The following is a 14,323-nucleotide window of genomic DNA, read 5'->3' on the forward strand; positions in this document are numbered from 1 at the left end:
ATGATCATTGCATAGAATAAAACAAAGAAAGTGAAAAGGTTCCCAAGTTTACCGTTAATATATTCTTTGCATTCTGCATTTTAAAAGTTTAAATACTGTATTTGGACACCCCCTTATTCAGTGTTGTCTTACTGTGAACAAGGTGTCTTATGTTAAGCTGTGAGAAACATTGCCATTAGGTATTTTATTTCCCATGACAGGAAAGGCTCACTTTCAACTAACCAACCCTACACTAGTTAATGGTCTTCCTTTAAGTAAAATATCCCTAGGCACATATGCAATCACACATACAGTAAATTATATTCCCTCCACCCCCTTAAATTACAAACAATAGAGCAGCAAACACTGTACATGGGTCCTTTAATGGATCCATATTCTAAAATCACAGCAAAGGAGTTTTATATCAACAAAACAATGGTAAAAAGGAAATGTCAGCATACAATTCAATGACTTGTTGGAATGTCATTAGCCCTCAGTAAATAGGCTTAACAACATTTCTGGTTACAACCTGATTAACGAGAGCAAAGGCATTACTCATTGGCCTTAGATTATGTTTTACAAGTGCAGTTGGAAATACAGGCAAATTGCACCTTTTAAGAGAAATCTTTAGGGTTAAATGAAAACATGAAGGATAAGGTCGTCTCATGGTTAAGGGAGGCACTGCAGCATCACTAATTCCATTCTTGAAATAATTCATATTTGGATTTACTGTACTCTACATGTTACACATATACAAAACATTAAGGACACCGGTTCCTTCCTTGACATAGAATGAGCAGGTGAATCCAGGTGAAAGCTATGATCCCTTATTGAGGTCACTTGTTAAATGCACTTCAATCAATGTAGATGGAAGGGGAGGAGACAGGTTAAATAAGGACTTTTAAATAAGGATCAAAAATCAAATGCACAATAATTTTGTGCAATGGAATGGTGAGGGAATGAGCTAAAATGTTCCAGCTAACATTGGATTGGAGCCTGAGCATTTCGTTTACCAGAGCCAACTGTCCAGGTGTTGGAGGCAATAACAGCACTACTGGAGGATAGACGACAGTTCTCTGGAACTCTGCCCTCTCCAATCAGAAAGCAGTCGCTCATTGTTGAGGGCCTGTAGATTGGTGGTCCCCTCTCTTAGGACCTGGTACAGACAGGGCCACCTGCTCTGTATCCTAAGCCTGGTTTGACAGTCTAAAGTAATGCCACGGGCAATCTTTTTGGCCCTTAGCTCCCGTAATGTTGGCAGATTAAGACTGGAGAAGACTAGACCACGACTAGGTGATACATCCAGGAACTCTAGAGACATGGACTCCAGCATGTAAGATATGCCAAGGTTTCTGAGTGGCACAAGGATATGCAATGTCAGGGACTTAAGGTTGGGCAGTGACTTGGTCAGGATCTGCAAAGTGCTTGGGCTCATCCCTTTGAAGACCCCAAAGTACTTGAGTTCAAGGACACGGAGGTGCTGGAACTGAGTGAGGAGTGACACTGATGTCTCAAACCAGTCAAAGTGCAGGCGCATCTAGGTGATCCGAGGGCAGCTGTGGGACAGTTCGCAGTAGTACCTGAAAGTTAGTGAACTGGTCCATCTTGATCTTGGTAATGTTGTTGTGGTGGGAAATGGAGCCAACCCGCAGGTCCAGTGGCTCCAGTAGTGCAAATGTCTAGTTCAATTCCAGTTGGGTGAGATCCCTGCAGCGGACATTTTTTAGAAGGTCAGAGAGAAGCTCCCCCCACTTGTTGCACTGGTCCCCCAGGTCAAAGCTGGCTTTTAGGGTGAGTAGGCTTGCACCACAGGATATGAGGTGGTGGGTGTAGTGATGAACCCATACCTTCCAAAGTTCAAACTCTCTGTTGGACACCAGCAGTCCTTCCTGTCCAAGGTTGAGCACTCCATGGCGAGAAAAGTCTGCCACTCTCCAAAGCTTCCCTGATCGCACAAGGCAAATCCAACTGAAGCATACAAGTGCAGAATTTCACTTGTCAACCTCAGGAAGGAAAGCACACGGAGCTGACATTCCACCGGCAGAAGATTGAAAGGGAAGAAGTCGTCCCCTGCTTTGGCCATTCTTCTTCTACTGACAGGGACAAGCTTCTTCCTTGGGGACATGGTGTTGACTGGTGGAGGACAAAATCCCCACAAGTCTGATATAGGTAGCTATGCAATAAATATTCTGGTCCGGTTCATCTCAGAGCTGAGAAAGAGAATCAAATGTTTGTCAGCAATCATATATAGTATACTAACTATTGTAACTATAACATTAGTCTTAACTTAACAATTCAAATAAAATTTTATTTGTCACATCCACATGGTTAGCTGATGTTAATGCAAGTGTAGCGAAATGCTTGTGCTTCTAGTTCCAACAGTGCAGTAATATCTAACAATTCCCCAACAACTACCGAATGCACACAAACCTAAAACGGGGTGAATGAGAATATGTACATGTAAGTATATTGAAGAGCGATGGCCGAGCAGCATAGGCAAGGTGCAATAGATGGCATAAAATAACAGTATATGCATGTGATATGAGTAATGTAAGATATGTAGACATTATTAAAGAAGCATTATTTAGAGTGGCATTGTTTAGGGTGTCCAGTGATCCATTTATTAAAGTATGCAGTGATTGGGTCTCAATGTAGACAGCAGTCTCTCTGACTTAGTGATTGCTGTTTAGCAGTCTGATGGCCTTGAGATAGAAGATGCTTTTCAGTCTCTCGGTCCCAGCTTTGATGCACCTGTTATGACCTCGCCTTCTGGATGGTAGCGGTGTGAACAGGCAGTGGCTCGGATGGTCGATGTCCTTGATGATCTGTAGAAGTGTCTGGTTACTGGGTTCAAAGGTTCTATGTGTCCATGGAATAAAAGTCATATTCCAGCATTTGCGAAATAGTACAACCTAGCTAACCGGCAGCACGAGAGCTTGTATAGAAGTAGTAAGTTAGCTAGCTAGCTTGAGAAAAACACCAACGTAAATGCCTGAGCTTGTCATCGATGTGGCAACGAAAGAATGGAACAAATACGTTTTTACCTGCTCGAAATCTAACGTTATATAGCTAGCTAACAACTGGTGTGTTGTATTGAACCGCTTGTTAGCTCGCGTTATTTAATCATGTAACTTAGCTAGCTAGAAATTGTATGCAAAAAGAGACTTAGCTAGCTATAATGCTAAAGTTAAAGAGCAACCTTGGTAATTTTTCTTGGTAGCTAGTTAATTATATTACATAGGGTGCCGATCTCAAATGTCTAATTATAAGACCAATTGGATAACAGCTAAGTCAAACACAGTAGTTAGCTAGACACAGTAGCTAGCTGTTTGAAAACTGTGGATAAGTTGGGTCAGGGCTAAAAGGATACCAATTTTGTAAAAGTTACGTCATAGTCCCGTTCACTACAACGAGAATGCGTCTTACACAGCGTCGAGTTCTACAGCAGACTGGACTTGATTTCCATTAGCACTTGCTGGCTAGCGGAACCACTGGGGAAAAGCTAGTTACAATTCGGCAATAAATATCATTCAACTGAGCATTACATGATGTAAATACAAACATGAATTTCACTATCAGCTAGTAATGTTGCCCTCGTAGACCTTAAGAGGACAACTGCTAGAGATCCGTGTATGGAGGTTCTGAGTAGTGCTGTTTTTCAGTTTTACTTGACAATTATTGCACCCACGTGGTGTCCCAGCTCTACGAGTTATTTATTTTCATATACTAACTGGCCACCAGACTACAGAAACTATAGCAATGGAACTGAAGTAATGGAATAGCAATAAGTATAATGTTAGCAATGTGAATATATATATTTTTATTTAATTAGGCAAGTCAGTTAAGAACAAATTATTATTTACAATGATTGGCCTAGCGGGGAAGAGTAGGTTAACTGCATTATAGCGGTACAACAGATTTGTACCTTGTCAGCTCAGGGATTCAATCCAGCAACCTTTCGGTTACTGGCCCAAAGCTCTAACCACTAGGCTACCTGCTTCCACGAGATAGAAAAAAAACGTACAAAGTCATTGGCTGCTTAATTTCATTTTTATTTTCCCCCCTTTAAAAACAACAAATAACTGGAAGTCTTTAAAAGAGTGGAACCCTCACCTAATATAAAGTCGTACCCTATCCACCCCTATTCTCTCCCTTTTTTCTCTTCCCTCCCCTCTTGACTCACCACTCCTCTCCCCTAAATGTTCTCGCCTTTCTCTTCACCTGAAAAGTCAAAAAAAATGTGTGAGGATGGATATGTTAGAACTACCCCCTATGCACTTATGGAGATTTTTGGATAGGTGTAAGTATTATGATAATGGTTGATACAACCCTAACCCTTGTTTGATTGGTTAGTGTGTAGTCCTAGATGTGTTTTATCTGCTATATTTAGAGTGGTGTTTGTATGTGTTATGTATATTTAGATGTGTGTGTGTGTTAACTCCCACTGAAGTTCATTTTTTATATATTATCCTTACCTTGTTTTACCTTGTTCTCAGCCTCTTGGTATTGTGCTTTTCTCCTCGGCCTCCTGTTCTGAGACAAACCATACCACAAATACAATAGGATTTTGAGAGTTTTCTTTGTCAAAGGCCATATTGTAGAATGGAAATGTTAAATGTACCGTAGATAATCATAGAAAACAATCTTTATTTTGATAGTATTCTGGAATAATCTCATTGTCTAGAGTATGGGCTGGTTTCCCAGACTCAGATTACACCTAATCCTGGACAAAAAAAGCATGCTCAATATAAATTCAATATAAAATAGTTTGTGCCCAGGACTGGGCTTAAGAGAGGAGAGGAAGAGGGTGAGATGGAATACTCAGTATTTAGCTTATGTACAAGCATGCTAGGGAGTGTGGGGAGGGGCTATAGGTAAGCATGCCCAGAGTCCTCAGCCACAGTCCAGGTAGGCTTGGGCCAGACACTTCCGGGAGTTATTAGATGTAGAAAAGGACAAAAGGGGGTTAGTGGGAGCGTGCTTAGGTACATCAGATAAAGACAGTACGGTACACCAGATGAGACAAGCTGTAACGGCCCCTAGGCAAATAAAAACTGAGTGCAAAAAGCCAGGGACTCAGCACATGTAATAGAGTCAGTGGTATGGAATCCCAGTTGAGAGTGAGGAGTCAATCAAGCAGAGACAGCAAGGATGGTTCATCAGTCTAGTACCTTAGGACCTGAAGCCTCTCTGTTTGGTTCTCAGCATTAATGAATTAGGGAACTAGCGTCCTGTCTAGGGGGTATAGGCTACTTGTACCTCAAGCTGCCTGCCTTACGTGAAAGAAACAGGAAATAGGCTTCTGCCCATATGGGTCGTTCATGCTCAGACAATAATTATTTGACCAAGGCTTAGCTACAAGTTACTTACTTTAACTTACAAGACTGAAACCAAGTATAATTCGCTCAACATAAAAGAAGGGCTCTGTATCCATCTGTTTTCTTAGATATTGGGGTAACAAGGAGTCCTGCATCTTGTGGTTTTCCCTTTCTAACACATACCCTTCTCAACCTCAACATTCCTAACCGACATCCCCTCCTCCCAATATCAGTCAATGATAATCACCTTTATTGTGCATCTTTATAAACATTAGCCAATTTAACATTTCTGCTTCCCTCTTCTTATCACTCGCATGTTTATCCTCGCCCTGGTGGCAGGCGTAGGTTCTCCTCCCGACCACCAGGAAGGGGGTTCTGTCATAGGGAACATATTTTAGTTCCCAATGCAAGTTTTTTCATGATGCGAGATCTGAGAAGTTAAACAAATGACACAAGTTAGAATGGCAGTTCATCGCTCTAGTCAGTTTGATGGATAATCTAACATCAATTAACGTTAATAAACACACACGTCTTTCTACTTACAGCTAACTAGCTATCTAACTAACGTTACTAGTCAACGGAGTTTGCTAGCTTGCTATCTAGTTTACTAACGACCTAGATTCATATCACTCCTTGATTAAATTCGAACTCACCCTTCTGTGCAGACGGTTTATCATTTTTGTTTACAACAAATGTGGTCCTTGTCTCCTGTTTATAATGGCCCAGACTATCTTGTAGACAAGTGAAATACTAAACCTGATGCAACTTGATTGGCACAAACGGGACTGTGGCGTCACTTTTACAAAATCGTATCCATTCTAGCACTGACCGGTGATATTGTTGACTACGTCATCAAATCGCGCGACTATGTTCTCTCAAATGTTCATGTGTTTCAAGTTTGAGTAAGCAGTGCGCAGGCTACTTCAATTTATAAAGCGTCGGCTACTGTGGTGTTATTAAAAAAAATAAAAAATTGTTAGCTAATACAACAGTTATTAAACTGAATGTACTCATGGATTAATCTAAGAAACTGCCGTAACATCAAACAATGCCAATTGTATGTCCAGACATCTTTATTCCCATCTTCCCCTGACCGCCATCTTGAAATGTAAATGTTTGTTTCCTCTGATTGACGTTTAAACTAAAGGTAGCAATTTATATTTGTTCAGATCTCGTCGTACAGGATGGATCACATAGTAGTACACACGCAGGAATAACAAAGTGAGTATTTTGGACAGTGTGTCTCATCAGCGACACTTTTTTTTACAGATATTTCATGGCCTTTGTTTTGGTGGAATAACGTTAGTTAGCTAGCTGTGGCATTGTTCGTTGTGATGTCTTGGCCCAAGCTTTAGCTTTCATTTATATAGCTAACGTTAGCTAAGTGGGAAGCATATATTTTCAAAAACAGAGTAAGTACTAATAACTGCATGTAGCCAGCATGAAGCCCCAGCTAACTTGGTAATTAGAACGCGCATAACATCTGCATCAGTCCTGAGGCATGTGGTGTTAGCATGCTAACGTTAGCCTAGATTTTTAATTCGACTGGGATCTTGCATTAGTTAGTTGAGTTGAATGTTGTGCCACGTTACACTGGCTAGGACGACCCTATGTGTGCAGGTGTAAAGTTGCCTGTCGAGAAAAACGAAATTAATAAATAGACCAGATTAAATACTATGCTATGGAGACTCATGAAAGTTGCCATGCAACCACAAGGTGTCAGCCTTTGATAAACCATTAGCTACCATCTGTTCAGGATCTTTGTTAGGCCCCACTTTCTGCTTAGTTGATGCGCTTGCAGTTTCTCCATCAGGAGTAACTATCGATAACTCAAGGGGCTTACAGTTAAGCATTTCACTGTACTGTTTACAGCTGCTGTATCCTGCGTATGTGACAATAACATGTGAAATTTGTCTTAGGTTCTCAACTGATGGTATGGAGCAGGGGTTCCCATACGTTTTCACTCAGGCCTCCCTTCCTGAATTGGGTAACATCCCGCACCCCCCTTGTGCGCACCACGTCTATTTCTATGGGCATAAACACTGTTCATGACTGATTGTTCACACCCCTCTTGTTGGCGGAGAGCAAATGTTGCAGGTTTAAAGCTTATTCCTTGCAATTCTACACATGTCATGTAGTGCAGGTAAATGTTTTTGCAGTCTTAAAGCACATTTTCTTTCTCCGTGTATTTATGAGATATTTGAGTGACTCCAACATTACAACAAAATATATGGGCTAAAAACCTAGGAAAAAAATCATTAGCTGGCTAGTTGATCAGGACATTTCTGACAAGGTATAACTAGTTCTATAAGGTATGCAATGACTGACAAGAGGAAAATTACACCTTGTACATTCTACTATTACAACGATCAACTGTCAAGCCCCCCCCCCCCCCCCACACACAAGGTGCAACTTCGAAATTTGGTCATGCATCATCAGTTTTCCTCTTGTCATGTCAGTCATTGCATATCGTGGAGCTATTTCTAACTTGACAGAAACATAAATAGCCCCTATTTGATCTTTGAAGTTCATTGCCTACAAGTCTACTCTCGAACCATTTTGTTTCTTTGTTTATGTTGTTTAGGTCCAGAATGCATAGTGCTCAATCCCTGTCAGTATCAAGATACAATTCAACTACCCTGGCCTCCTAACCTCCCCTCATCCTCACTGCTGATCTTCAAGCACAGACTAGGGTAAATGCTGCTGGATCTGGCATAATGAGGTAGATGGGGGAATCCAAGAACATGGTGTTGAATGGCAGGCGGCATTGCAGCAGATTCTCCTGTGATCGATCCATAACCTCGACCAGGTCCCTGCGACAGAGCAAGGGCTCCTTAAGAAGTAGGAGATGTAGTCAACGTAAGTGCTGTTCTCTGGCAATGCTCACCACAAAATTACAGAACCATAAATTACCCCTTTCAGCTTCATTAATAAATTACACTGCACTATTGGCAGATTTTTTAAATTGTCCATTTTTTGGGAGGGGCTCAATCATTTACTTTTCAAATTTTGTTCACCTCAGGTGTCATCAGTTCTACCCTTGAGGCAGAGAGACGTTATACCCCGTCGTCGGGTATGACTCCAAAGGAACTCTGTGAGAATGATGACTTGACTACAAGCCTTATTCTGGACCCCTACCTCGGCTTCCAGACCCATAAGATGAATAGCAGGTTTGTCTCTTTCTGGCTCACAATTGTCCACATTTGTCATAATAGCTTGTGCTTAAGCCAGCAGCCAAAGTTTCACAACATCTGGGTAGGCGGTTTACTCGTATTTCTCAGGCGAACTTGCCTATCACGATAGGCTATGACTCGATGCACCAGCTGCATAACATTTGTATTGAGAATGGGTTGGAAAGTGGTTAAAAATTGACTGATGGTGTGCTTAGGTTTCGACCCATCAAGGACCGACAAGGACATTTGAAGGAGGTGCTTGAGTGCTTTAAAAAACATGACAACCTCGAGAAGGCCTTCCATGCCTTGACTGCTGGGGACTGGTCAAGACCCCACTTTCACCACAAGACGAAGGCTCAGGGCAAACTCTTCAAAGAGCATGTAAGTTATCTAGAAATATCCGTTGTTGAGCAAAAAGCATGAACCATCATCAAAACAAAAATATGTGAAAACTATTATTTTGTGTGTTTTGGCAGGTTTTTGTTTACCTACGAATGTTTGCAACTAACAGTGGCTTTGAAATACTTCCCTGCAATCGTTATTCCTCTGAGCAGAATGGAGCCAAAATTGTAGCAACAAAAGAGTGGTAAGGATCTGAATTAAATTGTAGTAGGATACGTTTTGTTTAAAGAAAATGTTGCACTGAGTATATAGTCATTTTACAATCTCAAATATCCCGCATTCATATTTTCCCAAGGAAAACCAATGATAAGATGGAATACCTGGTGGGCTGCATTGCTGAGCTATCACAGCATGAGGAAAGCATTTTACTGCGACATGGTGAAAATGACTTCAGTGTGATGTACTCCACCCGCAAGAACTGTGCTCAACTGTGGCTGGGACCTGCAGCCTTCATCAACCATGGTATACATCCCCATGCACTTGACAATAACTATCTGCCTCATTCAACACACTTATGATAGAATTCAAATACCTATATTAAGAGACTAAACATATCTTTTGTTTTCCAGATTGCAGGCCAAATTGCAAGGCAAGTAATACCAATGCCTGCAAATCAAAAGTATTGTGTAAAATGAAGTGAATTGTACAAATGCCTAACAATTGTTTCTGTATGTGTTATTGCAGTTTGTTTCCACTGGGCGAGATACAGCATGTGTCAAGGTTCTGCGGGATATTGAACCTGGGGAAGAGATCTCCTGTTACTATGGAGATGGCTTCTTTGGGGAAAATAATGAACTTTGTGAATGTTACACCTGTGAAAGGTATAATTTATTGATGTAATATCAAACTTGTAGTTACTTTATATGTATAATAATGAGTCCTACATTGGCTAGGATTTGCTATTTCACATCTTCTGGTCCCTTCAGACGCAGTGCTGGTGCTTTCAAACCGAAGACTGGGCAGTCTACAGCCACTCCTATAATCAACAGTATGTATGGCCTGAGAGAGACAGACAAACGGCTACATCGACTTAAGAAATTAGAAGATGGCAAATGCTCTGACAGTCAGTTGGACAGCTCTAATATGGATCCAGACTCTCAGGAAAATCGTGACACACATTCATGTAAGTGCACCTTTGAGGTTGAGCAGGGATTGACGTTAAGGTGTGCCATTTTGCCTAGGCTAGGGCGAGTGAACTGGACCAGTCACGCAAGTTGAGCCAGCTCTGTGGTTGCCCCATTGAGCAGGTGATTTCAACAATAAAACTGAAAACAACCAAAATGCAAAGAATTCCAGTGGCCTTAAACTGAGCTTTTTGGTTTCTCCCCATTTGGTTTCTCCCCAGTGGAAGATGTACCATTTTTGGCTTTTATGGCAGTTAGGCAAGTTGTGTTTACTCTGGTTGCCCCAGGAAATTCAGGAAATGGTTATTGATAACCAAAATACGATGATTTCTAATAGTGATCTTTCTGGTTCCTCCGCTATATGTAGGAGAAAGGCAGGCTATATATGATATTTCTGCATGTAAAAAGCTCATTTACATCTTAGGGCAACTAAAAAATACTCCAGAGTCCTGACTTCCCCGATGGGCAAGTGATTTTCAAACCTTAGGGTCAATCCCTGGGTTGAGGATGTATAGCTGCTATTGGTCAATTATAAGATTTATTGGTAACACATACTTGCATTAAGAACTATAACATGCTACATAATAATATTCTAATAAATTGCAATTTTGCAATGATTGTCATTAGGTTTAGTAATGTTTGTCCAACTTTCTGATGACTGTTTTGCTGTTATTTCTTATTTTCCGGTCCACATCTTAGCATTAGGGAGGACAGCCTGCTCCAGTGTGACAAGGCTCGGTGACGCAAAAGCCCTAAGCAGGCAAACTCTGTCCAAAATGCCTATGCCTACCTCATCATTCAATCAAAGACACTCAAAGAACTCCAACGTGCCAGAGAGACTAAACTCAAAGTCCGTAAAGCCTTTGCACAAGCTAGGAAGGTGTCAGGTAACTGCTCACAGGTTCCCCATTGAGGTGGAAGCTATGGGTTTGTGCCTTAAGGACCCCACAGAATTAGTCAGTAACAGGGTCTCACGAAAGAGTGCGATGGATAAGCAAGGACCCATGCAAGTGCTGGGAACAAGGGGTTGTCTTGTGCACTATGCTGTGAAGGAACACAATCAGAACTCAATGAAAGACGGTAGTAGGTGCCCTGATGGTGTAGCTTGCACTCACAGAACTCGCAGTTCAACCAGAGCATCAGTTGGCACACAGGGGTCTGACAGCATTAATCTTGAACCAAACTGCGGTGTGGTTAGTAAGACCAAGCCTACAGACCTCGGAGAGTATGTCACAGATGGTCACTGGATAATCAGCCCAAGCCTGGATATCAAGTGTCCAAGTGAGACCTGTCCCAGACAGAGGCAAATAATAAATCAGGAGGAGCAGCACTCTTTCAGACCAGCATCATTTCTCCAGGAGGAGATTCCAGGCCTGCACCATGCAGCACGTACCCCAGACATAGCTGAATGCAGGAAAGAGTTAAAATGCCTGCCTGATGGTCGTGAGTACTACAACAATCTCTCTAAGGGAGACAAGCTTCTCCACCTTGGCAAGGGGAAGAAGAAGCAGCAGATTACGCGCTATGATTCCCAGCTGATCCTAGCCAACAACAGCTCAGGCATTCCCAAGTTAACCCTGCGGAGACGAAGGGACAGCGGCAGCAGTAGGATTGAGCCTGGTGAGTCTGACCCTGTCAAGTCCTCCAGCTCCACAAAGACCAGCATGAAATTTGTGAAGAACCATCACCATGCAAAGACCAAAAGGAGCTCTTATGCAGCCAGATGGAGTAATGGGACTTTCAGTCCTGTGGACCACATCCATTCCTCCAAACATGGCCTCAGTCCTGTGGACCACATCCATTCCTCCAAACATGGCCTCAGTCCTGTGGACCACATCCATTCCTCCAAACATGGCCTCAGTCCTGTGGAACTCATCCATTCCTCCAAACATGGCCTCAGTCCTGTGGAACTCATCCATTCCTCCAAACATGGCCTCAGTCCTGTGGACCACATCCATTCCTCCAAACATGGCCTCAGTCCTGTGGAACTCATCCATTCCTCCAAACATGGCCTCAGTCCTGTGGACCACATCCATTCCTCCAAACATGGCCTCAGTCCTGTGGAACTCATCCATTCCTCCAAACATGGCCTCAGTCCTGTGGAACACCTTCGCTCTTCCAAACTGAAGATTCAGCTGCAGCATGAGTGGGACAGCAGGAGGCTCAGCCAGTATCGCCATGGTAGTGCGCCCTTCACAGGTATAGTAGAGAGGGAGGCAGGGGAGGTCTTTGGGCCCACAGTGGCAACATTTGGAATGCACGATGACACAGAGGAAGACTCATCCTCTTCAGAAGAAGAGGATGAAGATGTATCTGACCATGAAGAGTTTGACGATGATTTTATTCCACTTCCACCAACAAAACGCCTCCGGCTCATTGTTGGCAAAGACTCTATAGAGATTGATATCGCATCAAGGAGACGTGAAAATCAGTCACGAACAGTCAATGCATGAGCTCAATGGGTCTTTATTTATGTCAATAAAAGTAAAATCACATGCTGTTGTAAAATGTTAACTATTTTTGTACATGGTGGAACTTGGTTCGTTGTTCATATTGTAGAATGTGTACATTTTACATGGCATACAATGTGTAAGCAATTATTTTTATATCTTCAGCTTTATTTTGTACAATTGGTAATTATATTTAAAGCATTTTCTAGTTTGTGTTGGTAAACATGCTAAATGTTGCTCCACTGACATCGCAAGAATGGAACCTTTTGGGAACACACTGCAAACAAAATGTGCTTTTGTTAACATGGCAGCGTATACATGCATATAAAATAATATGCATTTTATATATTGTTTTGAGAGCTTTTAAAAGGAACATAATTCTTGTTTCTTGCTGGAGGTATGTGAAAATGTTTGACTTCCAGTGATTCCTGGGAGCTGGTCGCTGATGTTTTAGTCCCGTTGTAATCACTCATTCCTTAATCAAAATGTGTTGGTGCTTGCATAATGATTATCTTTGTTAACTTTTTAGTTTGTGCAGATGTGATTATTTTGGATGTTATTTTATTTTTTGATCACATTTTTATTTTTCTATTAATTTCACTTAAGTCACTCAATTCTCAAACTGTATAATTTCTCATTCTTTATTTAGCAATCACAAATTCAGAACTTACTTGGTCTGGCTTAGATATTCAAACACTTTTCTCACTTTGATATTTTGTTCACCATTTGATCATCAGTTCACCTGAATGACTTTGTCTGCTGTGTCTGAATTGGGAATGGTGTGGTGCATGTCTCAACTTTTTAAATTGCTCTTTATATACTGGACCAGTCAAAAGTTTGGACACACCTACTCATTCCAGGGTTTTTATTTATTTTATTTTTAGTGGCTCAAATAAATGCTTCACAGAGTTCAAGTAACAGACACATCTCAACATCAACTGTTCAGAGGAGACTGCGTGAATCATGCTTTCATGGTCAAATTGCTGCAAAGAAACCACTACTAAAGGACACCAATAAAAAGACTTGCTTGGGCCAAGAAACACGAGCAATAGACATTAGACCGGTGGAAATCTGCCCTTTGGTCTGATGTGTCCAAATTTGAGATTTTAATTCCAACCGCTGTGTCTTTGTGAGACGCAGAGTTTGTGAAGCGATGATCTCCGCATGTGTGGTTCCCACCGTGAAGCATGGAGGAAGAGGTGTGATGGCGTGGGGGTTCTTTGCTGGTGACACTGTCAGTGATTTATTTAGAATTCAAGGCACACTTTACCAGCATGGCTTCCACAGCATTCTGCAGTGATACGCCATCCCATCTGGTTTGCGCTTAGTGGGACTATAATTTGATTTTCAACAGGACAATGACCCAACACACCTCCAGGCTATGTCAGCATATGTGGGAATTCTTTCAAGACTTTTGGAAAAGCATTCCATGTGAAGCTGGTTGAGGGAATGCCAAGCATGTGCAAAGCTGTCATCAAGGAAAAGGGTGGCTACTTTGTAGAATCTAATTTTGAATTAACACTTTTTGTTATTGTTACTACATTGTTCCATGTGTGTTATTCCCTAGTTTTGATGTCATCACTATTATTCTACAATGTAGAAAATAGTTAAAATAAAGAAAAACCCTTGAATGAGTAGGTGTGTCCAAACTTTTGACTGGTACTGTATATTTTTATACTAGGTTGATTTAAAGTCTGTTGTACAACTTTGGACCTGTCACTAATACTGTTTGCTGTCATATGTAGGCTACTGTCTGTAGTCTTGATTACGCTACCTTTTTGAGTTGCTTGTATAATGTTGAGAATTACAGCTGAATTTGATAAAACGTGGCTGTGTTTTCTATAACTTTGTTTTTCTTAACATTCATCTACTTTGGA

General features: G+C 41.5%; 1 protein-coding gene and 1 pseudogene across 3 annotated transcripts; one reads left to right on the top strand and one right to left on the bottom strand.

Annotated features, from left to right (window-relative positions):
- Positions 1-343: 343 nt before the first annotated feature.
- On the bottom strand, positions 344-6,137 carry LOC129862491 (uncharacterized; annotated as a pseudogene).
- A 66-nt stretch (positions 6,138-6,203) lies between these two features.
- Positions 6,204-14,275, top strand: LOC129862489 (histone-lysine N-methyltransferase KMT5B-like). 3 transcript variants are annotated; one of them, XM_055934219.1, is made up of 12 exons: positions 6,204-6,354; positions 6,467-6,518; positions 7,217-7,440; positions 7,882-8,156; positions 8,320-8,467; positions 8,686-8,851; positions 8,947-9,056; positions 9,168-9,334; positions 9,442-9,461; positions 9,557-9,693; positions 9,799-9,995; positions 10,696-14,275. In XM_055934219.1, the coding sequence occupies exons 4-12, from the start codon at positions 8,024-8,026 to the stop codon at positions 12,447-12,449; spliced, it is 2,832 nt and encodes a 943-aa protein (XP_055790194.1). In that variant the 5' UTR covers positions 6,204-6,354; positions 6,467-6,518; positions 7,217-7,440; positions 7,882-8,023; the 3' UTR covers positions 12,450-14,275. The 3 variants fall into 3 exon arrangements, with proteins under 3 accessions (XP_055790194.1, XP_055790193.1, XP_055790195.1); XM_055934218.1 differs by lacking the exon at positions 6,204-6,354 and having other exon boundaries at positions 6,373-6,518; XM_055934220.1 differs by lacking the exon at positions 6,204-6,354 and having other exon boundaries at positions 6,373-6,518; positions 7,217-7,394.
- The last annotated feature ends 48 nt before the right edge of the window (positions 14,276-14,323 follow it).

Source organism: Salvelinus fontinalis, chromosome 9 (assembly GCF_029448725.1).
Source record: "Salvelinus fontinalis isolate EN_2023a chromosome 9, ASM2944872v1, whole genome shotgun sequence".
NCBI classification, from domain to species: domain Eukaryota; kingdom Metazoa; phylum Chordata; class Actinopteri; order Salmoniformes; family Salmonidae; genus Salvelinus; species Salvelinus fontinalis.